This window comes from Cheilinus undulatus, linkage group 18 (genome assembly GCF_018320785.1).
Source record: "Cheilinus undulatus linkage group 18, ASM1832078v1, whole genome shotgun sequence".
Taxonomy (NCBI): Eukaryota; Metazoa; Chordata; class Actinopteri; order Labriformes; family Labridae; genus Cheilinus; species Cheilinus undulatus.
This window is the reverse complement of record NC_054882.1, coordinates 40,662,367-40,678,902: the sequence shown is the minus strand read 5'-3', so window position 1 is coordinate 40,678,902 and position 16,536 is coordinate 40,662,367. Positions and strand designations below refer to the sequence as shown.

Here is a 16,536-nt window from a genome sequence, read left to right as displayed (position 1 = left end):
CATTCCTTCCTGGCGTTTGCTGCGGCGACAGTGTTGCTTCAGGCCTGGATGATTGATTTAAATTCCTCATTTTTTTTTTAAGAATTGATTGTCTGTTCCTCCATTGAGAAATGCAGGGTTTCATGTTTGTGATTGGTCAGACGCTGCAAACACCACCCCTTTTATGTGAGCGTGCACTGATCCAGCTTGGAAAACCCTGGCTGCAATTAGCGAGTTGATAGCCAGCTTCATCGTACAGCTGATCTGGATTGCAAATGTCTTGATAAGTCAATCTAGCTAACAGAGAGATATCCTGGACTTGTTAATCTAGCTTCGTCGTACAGGCCTCTGATGTTACAGCTCTGTTTTCCTCTAAGCAGGCTGCAGTGTCTCATGAACTGAAGAGATGGTGTCTGTCCCAGCTAAAGGACATGGAGGTCCATGTTCCTGCCAAAACCAAGTACTACAAGCTCCTCCCCTCACCATCTGTGGAGCATTGTGTGGGCGACGCTGAGCTGGAGTCCCTCCCTCTTCTGTCTGTCATACCTGGAGACAGCAGCACCTCGCTCGCTACCTATGTGAACATCCTTCCATCCAGATCCTCCCACAGCCTGGAAGTCCTGGAACATGAGCCGAACAGCAGCGGGACGTACTTTGAGATGAAGGTGGAAAGGTCGCCAGGTACAGTGCTTAGCAAATTTACTAGACCACCCTAACCCTAACCAAAGTAAGGTTTATGCCACAGCTGCCCTAAATTAACAGCATTGGTAATTACCAAATTAATTTTTTATGTTTCTGCAATGTTTAATACACCAATATATAGAAGCTCTTTAACCCAAATGATATTTTTACTGCTAAAATATAATTATTATTGTTATCTATGAATTTTCAAATTTACTGATTTACAAAAAAACTGAAAAATTAGTAAAGCACATTAATATTTCTTGATTAATATGTAAAATTATAGTTATGTACTTGCATTCCTGAAGAGAAAACTGAGTTTTAGTGGTTTAATGTTATGCTTGAATAATTTCTGACTTCTCAGAGAAGTCCAGTGAGCCAGCTCAAATTTGGCTGAATTCAGTTTGAAATCCCTCATTCCTGTTCAAAATGGTAAAACGTGGAGAGCTGACTGAAAATGAAAGAGTCTGCATTAAAGCACTTCATGATGCTGGATGGTCTTTGAGACAAACATGACAGGTGGTCTAATAAATTTGTTAAGCACTGCATGTTGAAGGAAAACACAGTCATCAGAAATCATCTCATTAGATCATTCAGCAATGATTCGGGCTGTTATCACTATGATAATAACAATAATAATGATTATTAATGTTTGAGATCATCAAACACATTTAGATATCAGACAACGATAACCTGAGTAGATACAAAATGCAGTTTCTAAATGATGATTTTTATTGAGGAAAAGACATCCAAACCTGTCTGTGAAAAATAATTACTCTCCCTGTGATAACTTCATTCTTGGAATTTGTTGGTATGGTTTTAGTTTTGTATTTGTTTTTGTATTTAAGAAATATCTTACTGACAAAGGTAAGTAGGTTTAAATATCTCATAGAGCAACACTTCATGCTGTAATCTAAAGAAATTCAAGCACAGATGAGAAACAAATTGATTTACACCTATCGGCCTGGAAAGGTTTACAAAGCTGTTTCAGAGGCTTTGCCAACCATGGTGAGAGGCTTTCAGGAGAATAAAGTTGAAATCTTATACAAACTTAAAAAAACCCTGCCTTTGTTCAGTATTACTAATATGTCCTCATATTTTGGGCTTTAAATATTTAGAGTTTTTTTAAGTCCACTAATGTTTTTCAGTCAGTTTTCAAGATTAATTTTTGTTTGCATATATAGAAAATGCTTACTGTTGGGATTTGTGAGTGTGCCCTGTGTTCATGACGTATTGATTCTTTGTTCTTGACCCCCCACCCTCTCCTGTCAGATGATTATCAGAACACAGCGCTGTTTCCTCTCCCCGCCCAGAGCGCATCCGGCCTCCTGCTGGGCTCTGCAGACCCCCTCTGGCAGCCTCCGGGAATGCAGGACGGTCCTGCGGCTCTGTGCAGGGGGGAGGGTTTATCCAGCAGCAGCAGCAGCTGGTCCAGCATCAGCGACCAGGCGCTCCGACCGAGCCAGCACCATGATCAAAGCTTTGACAGGAACCAGCTTACAGAGCTGATGAGTGCCCGCAGACGTGCAGGGATCCACAGCGAGGGAACCAGGACGCTGGAATTCTTCATCGACCACCCTGCAGAGCCCACGTTCATCCAGGAGAGGAACAACCTACATGCCAAGGAGGTGGGTCAGCTGATGGGAGGTGTGATGTCCTGTGGCTGAAAGATGAGGCTTGTTTGGTTTTGCTGAGTAGCTTTATTCCACCATTGTGATACTGTACACAACACAGTGCTCTCTCGTCAGCATGGCAACGGAGGAAGATAACTAAAACATAGCACAGCAGCGCCCACTGCTGCTCAAGCAGTACATTACATCTCCCCATCTTGAAATAAGAAAAATACATCAAACATAAATGCAATCTGAAATGCATCTTCAAATGTCATAACATTCTACCAGCTTGCTTGGCTTTACTAACTGAAAATTTTCTACCTTCTGAATAAAGCTGTAACTTATATACTGACATTTAAACATAACAATGCAGACATGAACTACAGCATAACTATGTCAGATAAAGCCTCTTTAAAGATAGAATCAAGTCACAAATCAAGTCTCTGAGGGGGGTTTCACTACTCTGCCTCTTTTGGTAGTATAAGTCTGGGCTTGGCCTGAGTCCAGGGGTTTCACAGGAGATGAAACAGAAGCATCCTCTGTAGTGGGATGAGGCATCTCCTTGCTTTGTGCGGTCTCTTCTGACTCTGACCAAGGCTCCTCACTTAAGAAGTGGCGTGACCTGTTTGTGACAGCTGTACTTCGGCGAAGGTGCTGGCTGTTACGACGAAGCTCTTTGCCGCCACAGTCTACAATGTAGGATCTGGGAGCAGTATGTTTTTGAACAACTACTGCTGGGGACCATTTAGGGTTGCCAGGATGTAGCTGCACCCTGACCTCTTCTCCTTGTGTCAGTGGAAGGCAGGGCTTCTTTTGTCATAGTAGGACTTCTGGGAAGCTTTGCACTTGTCCAACAGGTGTTTGACTTGGTGGGGATTGTAGGCTCCTGGCATAAGCAGTTGTTGAGCTGCAGGCAGTTTGTTTCTGGGTCTTCTGCTCATTAGTAGTTGTGCTGGGGATAAACCTACAGACTCGAGTGGAGTAGTTCTGTAGTCAAGCAATGCAAGATATTTGTCTGAAGCTTTGTGCCACAGTCTTTTGATTGTTTGCACTGCTCTCTCTGCTTCTCCGTTGGAGTGAGGGGTGTGTGGTGATGACGTGTAATGTGAGATGCCATAACTCTCACAGAAGTCTTTGAACTCTTCTGCAGCATACTGTGGGCCATTATCTGTTCGCAAAACAGTGGGAATGTCGTGTCTGCTGAACTGATTTTTCAGTGCATCAATGACAGTTCGACTATGCTGGTCTCTAAGCTGATCTACTTCTATGTACTTTGAATAGTAGTCCACTAACACGACATAGTGTTTCCCGTCCCCCCCAAAGATGTCCAAGGCAACCTGCTCAAAGGGAAGCTCTGGAGTAGCTGTTGGTTGAAGTGGCAGCCTGGGTAATCTGTTTTGGAACTCTGCACAGCTACTGCAGTTCCTCACTACGTTCTCAATCTCAGCACTCATGCCTGGCCAGTAAAGCACTTCACGTGCCCTCTGCTTACTTTTTACAATACCCAATTGGAACTGGTGTATGAGCCCCAGCATGTGGTGCCTCATGGTGGGAGGCACCACTATGCGCAGTCCTTTGTATACTATTCCATCACTTACAGTCAGCTGGCTCCTGGAATCCCAGTATAGCTGAATAGCAGTGGGCACATCTCATCTGTGCTCTGGCCATCCTGACTGTATCATGTGCTGAAGCAAGCTCAACTCTTTCTCAGTGCATTCTTGTAGCTCTGTGTACCTTTCCTCACTCACTGCAATGTGGTTCAGCATTGACACACATTCTAGTCCATCCAGCTCAGGTGTGTTGACGGTCAGCTGTGCTCTTGACAGTGTGTCAGGTAGCTCCATGTCTTTCCCTCTTCTGTATCCGACAGTTAAGTCATACCACTGCAAGCGGAGGTGCATTCTTTGTATGTGCATAGGGGTTGAAAGCAGCGGCTTCTTGTAGATGTCCTCAAGCAGTTTGTGATCGTTAAAGACTGTTACCTGCTTGCCAAAAATGTAATGATGAAACTTTACACATGCATGAACAATAGAGAGCATCTCCTTCTCTATCTGTGCGTAGCGCATCTCAGCATCTGTTAGAGACCTGGAGGAAAGGGCAACAGGATGACTGTCTTGTAAGAGTACAGCTCCTAGTCCACTGCTGCTTGTATCACAGAATATCTCCACAGGTTCAGCTGGATCATATTACTTGAGTATTGGTGGGTGTGAGCACAAGTCCTTGAGCCTGTTAGAAGCCTCTTCTTGGGCTGACTGCCATGAAAACTCCACATTACCTTTAAGGAGCTGACATAGAGGTGCATCTTCCTCACTGAGGTTTGGAATGAACTTAGAGAGGTATGTGACAAACCCCAGAAAGCGACGTGCATCTTCTTTATCTGTAGGTGGCGCCATGCACTGTACCGCTTCCACCTTCGTTGGGTCTGGCTTTAGACCGTCTGCAGTCAGTAAGTGCCCCACATATGGCACTTGGCTTTGCCTAATGTGACACTTCCTGAAGTTGAGTTTCAGGTTGTAGCTCGTAGCTCTCTCAATCACTTCACGCAGGATTTTGTCGCGTGTCTCTATGTCTGGAGCTGCAATCAAGATGTCATCCATGATAGCCACCGCACCTGTTATGCCTTCCAACATGCCATCCATGATGCGCTGGGAAATCTCTGGTGCACATTTCAGTCCAAATGGTAGCCTTAGCCACCTGAATCTACCAATGGGTGTGTTAAATGTGCTGAGAAATGATGACTCCTCGTCCAGTTCAATCTGGAGAAACCCAGACTTTGCATCAAGGACAGAGAATATCCTGGCACTGAGCATAGAGGACACAACTTCTTCAGCAGTGTGCATGGGGTAGTGTTCCCTTTTTATGACTTTGTTAAGATCACTGGGATCAATGCAGATCCGGATTTTACCTCCACGCAAGACTGCTACCATGGAGCTGACCCATTCAGTGGGCTGTTCCACCTTAGCTAGGTAGCCATCTTTAACCATCTCCTGGAGTTTCTGCACAATCTGCTCTCTTTGGGCAGCAGGTTGTCTGCGTACTGGATGGACAACACCTTTTGCATTTGGCTCTATCTTGATGGTGTATTTGCCTGGCAAAGTCCCTGTAGTGCGTGTTAGCTCTGGAAACTCACCAAGACCTTTTGGAACTGTTTCTAGTGGAGCAGAGTCTTTGCTTTTATTGTCTATGTGTCATGATCCAGGTTCTGAGGAGGCCACCCTCCTGAACCCTTGTGTCCCTCAAGGCTACCCCTGGGCCACCCTCCTGAACACTCATATCCTCCTGGGCTGCCCCTGGGCTGCCCTCCTGAATCCTCGTGTCCCTCTGGGCTACCCCTGGGCCACCCTCCTGAACATTCATATCCTCCTGGGCTGCCTCAGGGCCGCCCACCTGAACTACGTGTCCTCCTGGGCTGCCCCCTGGCCGCCCCCCTTGATCCTCGTGCCAATCTAGGCTGCCCCCAGGCTGCCCTCCTGAATCCTCATGTCCCTCTGGGCCAACTCCGGGCCGCCCACCTGAAATCTCGTGTCCCTCTGGGCTGCCTCCAGGCCCCCAATCCCCGTGCCCATCTAGGCTGCCCCCAGGCTGCCCTCCTGAATCCTCTTGTCCCTCTGGGCTGCCTCCGGGCCGCCCACCTGAACTCTCGTGTCCCTCTGGGCTGCCTCCAGGCCGCCCCCCTTAATCCTCATGCCCATCTAGGCTGCCCCCAGGCTGCCCTCCTGAATCCTCGTGTCCCTCTGGGCTGCCTCTGGGCCGCCCACCTGAACTCTCGTGTCCCTCTGGGCTGCCTCCGGGCCGCCCACCTGAACTCTCGTGCCCCTCTGGGCCAACTCCGGGCCGCCCATCTGGACTCTTGTGTCCCTCTGGGCTGCCTCCGGGCCGCCCATCTGAACTCTCGTGCCCCTCTGGGCCAACTCCGGGCCGCCCATCTGGACTCTCGTGTCCCTCTGGGCTGCCTCCGGGCCGCCCATCTGAACTCTCGTGTCCCTCTGGGCTGCCTCCGGGCCGCCCACCTGAACTCTCGTGCCCCTCTGGGCTGCCTCTGGGCCGCCCACCTGAACTCTCGTGTCCCTCTGGGCTGCCTCCGGGCCGCCCATCTGAACTCTCGTGCCCCTCTGGGCCAACTCCGGGCCGCCCATCTGGACTCTTGTGTCCCTCTGGGCTGCCTCCAGGCCGCCCCCCTTAATCCTCATGCCCATCTAGGCTGCCCCCAGGCTGCCCTCCTGAATCCTCGTGTCCCTCTGGGCTGCCTCCGGGCCGCCCACCTGAACTCTCGTGTCCCTCTGGGCTGCCTCTGGGCCGCCCATCTGAACTCTCGTGTCCATCTGGGCTGCCTCCGGGCCGCCCACCTGAACTCTCGTGCCCCTCTGGGCCAACTCCGGGCCGCCCATCTGGACTCTTGTGTCCCTCTGGGCTGCCTCCGGGCCGCCCACCTGAACTCTCGTGTCCCTCTGGGCTGCCTCCGGGCTCCCCACCAGATCTCTCGTGCCCCTCTGGGCTGCCTCTGGTCCGCCCACCTGAACTCTTGTGCCCGCCTGGGCTGCCCCCTGACAGCCCACCTGAATTCTTAGGCCCTCCTCCAGGCCCCCCTTTCCACCCACCCTGCTGGTCTTGACCTGTTTTTGGAGGGTTTTTTTTTAGGACGTCTGGAATCCATCCCTTGAGGGAGGGGCTCTGTCATGATCCAGGTTCTGAGTTGTTATGTTTATTCGTTTTCTAGTGTGTTTCCTGTGTTTATTCAGTGTATTTCATATTTCTAGTGTTTAGTTCAGTTTAGTTTTTGATCCCTCGTGTTTTCCTTGTTCTGTGATTTCCATGTTTTTAGTTTTACTTTGTATTTAGGTTTCCTAGTTTGTATATTTCTGGTGTTTAGTTCTTAGGTGTTTCTTGTAGTCCTTTGTTTCTGTGTATTTTGTGCTTTATGTTAGATCATGTTAGTATTTAGTTTACTCCTTGTGTTCCATGTTTAGTTAATTCTCTGTGCTTCATGTTTAGGTTATTCCCTGTGTTTTATGTTTAGTGTCTATTTATCTATATAAAAAGAAAATGACAACCTGAGAGGAGATATAAAAACATCGAAAAAAAAATAATGAAACAAACATGTACACATCTGTATCTCTGTATGCTCCTCTGATCTATCTTCATATCCAATGACTGGAACATTCAGAAGACAATCAGTTAATGCTTTTAGCCACTTGGTCATTTTTCTCCTGTGGACTTAGTGCCCACACAAGGGAGAGGGAGTGAGGCTGCAAGAATGAAAGAGAGAGAGACAGAGCGGCTGAGCCACGCGGGGCAGAAAGGGGAGCTGTGAAGTTGACAATATAGTAGCTTGTTTATAATTTGGAGCTGCATTCAACATTTTCATGGCGCATTCCTCCTGCCCATTTTTTTACTGCCAAAGTACTGGCAAGCTCTGGATATTAATGAGGAGGATCACCCTCCTTTTCTGTGAAAGTGTGAGTGTTGCAAAGTCAACGTACTGTATGGGTGCAGCACACGTTGTTGCTGGCACCCAACTGTTGCCATACATCCGCAGTCGCGAAACAACGCAACATGCAACGGGTTGCGAGGGCCCGTCATCGCTGCTTGCAGCTTTAATCCTTTATTATTGATAATAAAGGTGATTGATTTTTGATTCTTGATTCTAACTCGCAATTGCTCCACGGCTAATTTGAGTGTAACACCACTTCACCTCTCTGACCACTACTTCATTCAGTTCTCACTTGGCTTACCTGAACTTCAACAATCTACTACTCAGTTAAGATCATACCGCAGAAACCTTCAGTCACTTGACCCAACACAGCTGTCTGACGAGGTCTCAGCTGCACTAGCCTCATGTAACGAGTCCTTCACACTCACTGTTAACGAGGCCACAGACACATTCTGCTCCTCACTGACCTCCTCTCTGGACAAACTCTGCCCTCTGGTGTCTAAGCCTATTCGTAATACTCCACCTTGTCCCTGGCTCACTGAGGTCATCAGAACCCAAAGGGCAGGGCTCAGAGCGGCAGAGAGAAAATGGCGTAAATCCAAACAAACCACTGACTTGAGTGCTTATCAGCAAAAACTGTCCTGTTTTACCTCTGCTCTAAAATCTGCTAAGAAGGCGTTCTATCAATCAAAGATCTGTGCTGCCACTGATGCACGCAAACTCTTCTCTGCTTTTAACTCGCTCCTCTCTCCTTCAAACCCACAACCCTCCAGTATGTTGACTCCAGACATGTTCGCCTCCTACTTCACTGACAAGGTTTCTACCATCAGCAACCAATTCTCTGAGCCTGTCCAACTCAGTTTTCTTCCACCAGCTAGTGATGCCTCACTTAGCTCATTCTCTCGACTGAGAGCGAAGTCACCAGGCTTCTGCTTGACTCTAAGCCCACAACCTGTCCTCTCCATCAGATACCATCACATCTCTTGCAGGCGATTGAGCCAACAATCAGCCCTGCTGTGAGTTGTATCATTAACTCCTCTCTGTCCACAGGTGTTTTCCCAGCTGCTTTCAAGCAAGCGCGGGTTACACCACTGCTCAAAAAACCCACTCTCAACCCAGCCCTGGTTGAAAATTACAGGCCGGTCTCACTTCTCCCATTCCTATCAAAAATACTGGAGCGCACAGTCTTCAAACAGCTCTCAGAACACTTGCAGAACAATGATCTACTTAATCAGAATCAGTCTGGCTTTAGGCGGGGCCACTCTACTGAAACTGCACTTTAGTCGGTAACGGAATCACTTCGCTTGGCCAGAGCAGCTGGTCAGTCCTCAGTTCTCTTACTGCTGGATCTGTCCGCTGCCTTTGACACAGTAAACCACCAAATCCTCCTCTCCACACTCTCTTCACTTGGTATCTCAGGATCTGCCCTACAGTGGTTTAAGTCCTACCTCACAGGGAGATCTTTTAGAGTATCATGGAAGGGAGGAGTGTCTAAACTGCATGGCTTATCAACAGGGGTGCCTCAAGGGTCTGTGCTTGGTCCCCTACTTTTCTCAATATACACCACCTCACTTGGTGCAATCATCCGCTCCCATGGCTTTTCTTATCACTGCTATGCAGACGACACACAGCTATTCCTGTCCTTTCCACCAGATGACACAACTGTCTCAGCTCGGATCTCATCCTGCCTTGCTGATATTTCTAAATGGATGAGGGAACGTCACCTTCAGCTCAACCTGCCCAAAACTGAGCTCATTATCATCCCAGCCAGTCCCACTATTGAACCGCAGATCAGTATCCAGCTTGGATCAAATAATCTCTTGCCCACTAAGTCAGCCCGAATCTGGGTGTCATGATTGATGACCAGCTAACCTTCAAGCTCCATGTGGCCTCGATTGCTCGGTCCTGCCGCCGCCTCTACAACATCAAGAGGATCAGACCCTACTTGACAGAGCATGCTACACAACTCCTAGTACAGGCTCTTATAATATCACGTATTGACTACTGTAACTCATTACTGGCAGGCCTACCTGCATGCACAGTTATACCTCTGCAGTTGATCCAGAACGCAGCAGCACGCCTGGTCTTCAACCAACCCAAGAGAGCTCATGTCACGCCTCTTTTAATCTCTCTACACTGGCTTCCAGTTGCAGCTCGCATTAAATTCAAAACTCTAATCATTGCTTACAAAGCAGTAACTAAAACTGCTCCTGTTTACCTGGAGTCCTCATCCAGGTCTACACCCCTTCTCGCCCACTACGCTCAGCCAGCGAAAGGCGCCTGGTACTTCCAGCACATCATGCTCCTAAGTCACTAGCTCGACTCTTCTCCTCTGTTGTCCCTAATTGGTGGAATGAATTACCCAACTACATTCGATCTACAGACTCCTGTCTACTTTCAAGAGAAGGCTAAAGACCCATCTCTTCAGAGAACACTTTGCACTTAGCTAGGCAATTCTCTACTGTTGTCCCCAGTAGTAGATTGAGTCTCAGCCAGACTATTCTCCACTGCTGTCCCCAGTGGTTGAATGAGTTTCCCAACTATAGTTAGCTCGCACTGTCCTGCTCTACTTCTGGGATTTCTTTGCCCAGCTCTTTGGGAATGATCCAGCACTTGGTACTTGGTAAATAGTTGTTGTGAAGCCTAATGAATGGCAATTAGTGATCCCACATTTTCCTTGATTCATTGTTGCTGTCTAAAAACAAACAAACAAAAAAAAAAACAACAAACAAAAAAAAAAAAAAAAACCAAAACAAAAAAACAAAAAAAAAAACCCCAAAAAAAAAACCAAAAAAAACAAAAAACAAAACAAAACAAAAAAAAAAACTACATAAACAACGTATATTTTGGTACTCTGCCTTAAACTCTACACGGCAGCACTTGCGTCCAATTGAACCTGAAGCACTTGATGGCACTTACTGATGTTGTTTCTTCTTGTCTAGATCATTGCTTGTGTTGTTCTTGCTCTCAAATGTACGTCGCTTTGGAGAAAAGCGTCTGCTAAATGACATTGTAACATTGTAACATTATTAGTCCTACAAGGGGAAATTCCAAATGATGGCCCACCAAGCAAGGAAACAGGTTTCAAAGATGTTCATATTGCCTTCAGCTCAAATCAATCACTGACTTTGGAGACTTATATCCTGATCTAAGCTGATGTTTTCTATCAGTTATAGTTAAATTTTAAAATATTTAATCACTGATGATATGTCTAAAAATCAGAGGGCAAAGGAGATAGTCCTACACTAAATTTAAAGATAAATAAACAAGTTTGTAACGTTATTTTTAAAAGTATAAACAGAATTTTACAGTTTAAATAAGGCAGTGTGTATTATATGGTAGCATATTACATGATGCTTTTGTACTATTTTGTGTCCTATCAAATCCTATTGTGTCCTCTAGGATGATAGCATGGTTCTCAAATGGTGTGGCAAGGCACGCCGGTGGGCCTTGAGCCAAGTCTCAGTCGGCTGTTAGATGAGCTGTTGCCTCAATCAAGACAAAAAATAATCAAAGCTGAACACTGAAAATTTACTGAGAATGGCAGAATTATAATTTAGATGTACCCAAGACTTAAGGAGATCTAGAGCAACAAATACAGTGCAGTGAAAAAGTATTTGCCCCCTTTCTCATTCCTGACTTTTTTTTGCATATTTATCACACTTAAATGTTTCAGATCATCAAACCATTTTTTATATTTCACAAAGACAACCCAATTAAATACAAAATGCAGTGTCTGAATGATTATTTAATTTAATAAAGGGAGAAAAAAATCGAAACCTGTCTGGCCCTGTGTGAAAAAGTAATTGCCCCCCTTGTTAAATCATGAGTTAACTGTGATTAACCACAGTTTTTGGAACGCTGAGTTCAATTTCACTGGCCACACCCAGGCCTGATTGTGACCAGATTTGTTGAATGATGAAATCCCTTAAATAGAAGCTGTCAGACAAAGTGAAGTAGGCTACAAGATCTCAGAAAGAAATGCATCATGCCACCATCCAAAGGAATTCAAGAACAAATGAGAAACAAAGTGATTGAAATCTATCAGTCTGGAAAAGGTTACAAAGACCTTTTTAAGGCTTTGGGACTCTAGCCAACTACGGTCAGAGCCATTATCCACAAATGGAGAAAACTAGGAACAGTGGTGAACCTTCCCAGGAGTGGTTGGCCAACCAAAATTACTCCAAGAGCGCAACAACGACTCATCCAGGAGGTCCCAGAAGAACCCAGAACCACATCCAGAGATCAGCAGGCCTCACTGGCCTCAGTTAAGGTCAGAGTTCATGACTGAACCATAAGAAGGACACTGAGCAACAACGGCATCATGGGAGAGTTCCAAGGCCAAAACCACTGCTGACATAAAAGAACACAAAGGCTCGTCTCACATTTGCAAAGAAACATCTTGATGATCCCCAAGACTTCTGGAGAAATATTCTGTGGACTGATGAGACAAAAGTAGAACTTTTTGGAAGGTGTGCGTCCTGTTACGTCTGGAGTAAAAATAACAGAGCATTTGATAAAAAGAACATCATGCCAACAGTCAAACATGGTAGTGGCAGTGTGATGGGTCTGGGGCTGCTTTGCTGCTTCAGGATCTGGACCACTTACTATGATTGATAGAACAATGAATTTGCTGTCGACCGGAAAATCCTGAAGGCCAACATCCAGCCATCAGTTAATGACCTCAAGCTCAAGAGCTCTTGGGTTATGCAGCAGGACAATGACCAGAAACATACCAGCAAATCCACCTCTGAATGGCTCAAAATAAACTAAATTAAGGTTTTGGAGTGGCCAAGTCAAAGTCTAGACTTAAATCCAACTGAGATGCTGTGGTGTGACCTTAAATGGGCAGTTCATGCTGGAAAACCCTCCAGTATGGCTGAGTTAAAACAATTCTGTGAAGAAGAGTGGGTCAACAGTCCTCCACAGTGGTGAGAAAGACTCATCACCAGTTATCACAAATGCTTGATTTCAGTTATTGCTGCCAAGGATGGAACAACCAGGTATTAGGTTCAGGGGAAAATTACTTTTTCACACAGGGCCAGATAGGTTTTGATTTTTCCCCCCCTTAAAAAATTAAACAATCATTCAGACACTGCATTTTGTAATTAATTCGGTTGTCTTTGTGAAATATAAAAATTGGTTTGATGATCCGAAACATTTAAGTGTGATAAATATGTAAAAAAAACTCAGGAATGAGAAAGGGGGGAAAAACTTTTTCACGACACTGTAAGTCCATGGTAGTCACTGAAATTACTTCAGACCTGAGAGTATAAATCTTGAAAGATGTTCATTGAGTTCTTATTTGTATGAAACTGTTCATCTTCAGAGAGTCAAGTATTTAAAATTTTATTTAGAACAATGGTTGCTGTTATTTTGACAAAGTTATGTACCATAAGGTATCGTATCTTGTTATATCATATTGTATCCTATACTATCAGGTCATGATTTGTCGTGTTATGTTGTATTGTAACTTATCGTATTATATTATATTGCACCACATTATATCATTTCATGTTGAAAATACACTTTTTTATCATTATTATTGGTGGAACTATTTTTAAGCACCAGCAAACGAATCCCATTAGGTCACGTACTGGAATACCTTAAACATGTTCCTAGCCTGGTGCATTCAGTCTCTATGGCTCATTTATTCATCTGTAAAAAAACTGTACAGGGCTGAGGGTTTTTGATGTATAACTTGTTAATTTTGATAATATTGATGCAGTGTTCTGCATAAATCTGCATAAATCTGCGACAGGTGTTGTAGTGGTTTGTCAGAGGCCCTTGGCTCCACATCTTTGTGTTTTACCAGATTGATAGTAAACCAGGTAAATAACCTTGTTTGGCTTGAAATCTTCTCTCCAGACAGAAGGAGAAGACATCACTTAGACTATATCCATGTTTCTTTACAGTCTATGTTTGTAAGCAAACACCACCTGGGAATAAACAGCTTGCAGAATGCATATTTGCAAGGTTCAAAAAAAAAGTTGTGTGGATTCCATAAAATAAGAATTGTACACAGGTTTATTTTGACACTTACCACTTTAACATGTTGTTTTCATCTTTTTAGGTGACTCAGCGTTTCTTTGAGACGGTGTCCATCCAGCTGGAACGTTGGTATGAGAGGAAGATCGTGGAGGTGGAGCAGCAGACGGCGCTCCGGTCTGAGGAGGACAGAAAGGAGCTACTGCAGCGAATCAGCATGCTGGAGGAGGAGCTTGCGAGGCTGAAGGCCAATGAGAACACAGAAATATTGGTGCAGCTGGACAGTGAATAAAATCTGGAGGATGGAGAAACATTTTTCAAACTTTCTTCTCTTTGTTTGAAAATATAGACTGATCATTGACGCCTGCAGCAAATGGGAGTAAAATCACTGCTGATGTTTACAGACATTTTTAAGAAACAAATCAGTTGAAGCAATAATCTTGACTATTATAAAACTATTATGAAGGTGTTTAACTTGTTTACATTTGTTACTCTTTAACTGTTTCATAGAGATAAAGTGGTGAAAGTTCCTGCCTGTAGAAACCCAAAAATAAATTTACAGAAAGAGACTGGACTAATTTTCTTTTCTTTCCTTGCTGCCATGTTCTACTAACTTTCCAGAAGTATTTTCAGCGGTAGACCCGGGTCTGGTAGTTTGATGACTCCATAAGGTTAACAGTTAGTCGACACTGACAGTGTTGAAAAAAGGCTGAGGTGCTTTTTAACCTTTAGTTTTCAAATCTCCTCAGTTTTCTTGGTATTGGAGCAGAAATGTGTGCATGGTTTAAGAAAGTGTTTTTAAAGATAGTGCTTTCACAAGCAAAAGAGAAATATGACGTCCAATCCAATGACCCTGACCTTTGACCTCTGACTCCAAAGTCTGATCATTTTATCCTTGAGTCTAAGGGAACATCAGTGAACCAGTGCTCTAAAATCTCCTGAAAGCTCAGTGGACCAACAGCAGCAGATGACATGGGCCCAAAACCATCACTGACTGTGGAGACTGGAAACACTGGACTTCAAGCAGCTAGGATTCTGAGCCTCCCTGATCTTCCTTCAGACTCTGGGAGCTTGATTTCCAAATGAAATTCAAAATTTAGTTTCATCTGTAAACGGGACTTTGGACCACTGAGCAACAGTCTTGTTCTTTTCTCCTCAGTCCGGGTGAGATTCATATGGCGTCTGGTTCAGGGCTGGTTTGACCCTAGGGACACGATAATTTTCCTGGAATAAGTTGGACTGGTCTAAAAACGTAGACCTTATCTACGAAAAGGGGCAGAGCCGCCTCTTTTGCCTGAGAAGACTCCGATCAATAGACGTCTGCAGTAAGATGCTGCAGATATTTTATCAGTCTGTGATGGCAAGTGTTCTGTTTTATGCTACAGTCTGCTGGGGAGGCAGTGTAAAACACAAGGATGCAAGGCGTCTGGACAAACTGGTGAAAAAACCTGTCTCTGTGGTCGGAATCAAGCTTAACTCATTGGAGGATGAGGTGGAGAGACGCACAATGAAGAAGGTGGAGGCCATTCTGAGGAACATGGATCATCGACTTCATATCACCTTAAATGGCCAAAAAAACCAACAGTGGTGGACGGCTCCTCTCTCTTCGCTGCAGGACAGAAAGATATAGAAGATCTTATATACCATCAGCAATAAGACTATATAATTCTACCATAAACAGATGAGACTCCAGACAAATGAATTGCCCTTTGGGGATTAATAAAGTTATTATTATTATTACTATTATTATTATTATAAAACTCCTAGCATCACACCAACAACAATGTGCTGATGAGCTGAAATCTGGTGCCAACAAACACCCGGAGCAGACAAAGTCCCGCCCTCCGCCCCAGCTGCTCAGCCGTCCGTCAGGCCATCAGGGGGCGGAGCTCGCGGGGAAGCAGCCGCTGGTTGTGTAACCCAATGATCCTGGTGTGACATCTGGCTTTTGGCCTCAGCGACCACAGCCACAGCTTCTGAAGGGAAAATCAAATCAATGCTCCATTGACTCTGTCAGAGCGCGATGGAAACCTAATTAAAGGCCCTGCAGGCACAGCTGGTCATTTTATGCAGCCAAGCACCGGCCTCTCAAATCAAGCTGGTAATATGTACTATTGCTTTACTGTGAGCGCCACGCTGAGGGATGCGCTCTGCTGCTGTCAGCACTCGATACGCTTCAAACTCAGGCCTGTGTCATGCAAAGGTTTAATAGTATTCTGACAAACAGCTGGGCCTTCTGCTCCAAACTACATCACCAAGTATGCAACACACAACTCTGCCAACACAACACCCACGTGAACAAATGCATGTGCAGCAGAAAAGTCTGCACGATTATTGCTGCTCTGGCAGAGTAAAGTATGGTGGCCCAGAGAGCCCAACACAGTGCAGCTGATGAAACCACATAGCAGCAGACAAAACAGGAGCTGTGCTCGGCTTTGTTACGTTAATCTTATAAATCATCAAGCTTCAAGTCCATTTAATCAATAATAATAGGTATAAAAAGTGCATTTATAATAATAATAATAATATCTTGAATTTACATAGCGCCTTTCAAGAAACCCAAGGACGCTTTACAGGCCAAAAATTAAAGTTGACAACGGTACTATATGAGAAAGCACTGAGCAGCTGCTGTTAGTGAAAAATAAAGATCTAGGGGAGGGGGAGAAATAATCTGAAAAATATCTCTACATTTCTGAGGTTTAAGTCGTCTGGAAACTCACAGGTAAATTCATTGTTTTGTCAGAGAACATTAAACTCCATCCATGGCTGAGCAGCTGCATGCAAGCCTCAAATCACCAAGTCAACTGCCTAATGTCCGATGGAGTGGTGTAAAGCAGGGGTTCT

The 16,536-nt window shown here is 45.0% G+C and overlaps 1 protein-coding gene across 1 annotated transcript in view; it reads left to right on the top strand.

Moving 5' to 3' along the window:
- Positions 1-14,192, top strand: part of ankrd6a (ankyrin repeat domain 6a) — a 32,500-nt gene extending 18,308 nt beyond the window's left edge. Inside the window, exons 11-13 of the mRNA XM_041812240.1 lie at positions 360-660; positions 1,933-2,288; positions 13,778-14,192. Of these exons, the coding sequence (XP_041668174.1) occupies positions 360-660; positions 1,933-2,288; positions 13,778-13,984 (864 nt within the window). The 3' untranslated portion in view covers positions 13,985-14,192. The remainder of the gene's footprint in view (positions 1-359; positions 661-1,932; positions 2,289-13,777) is intronic.
- Positions 14,193-16,536: the final 2,344 nt, after the last annotated feature.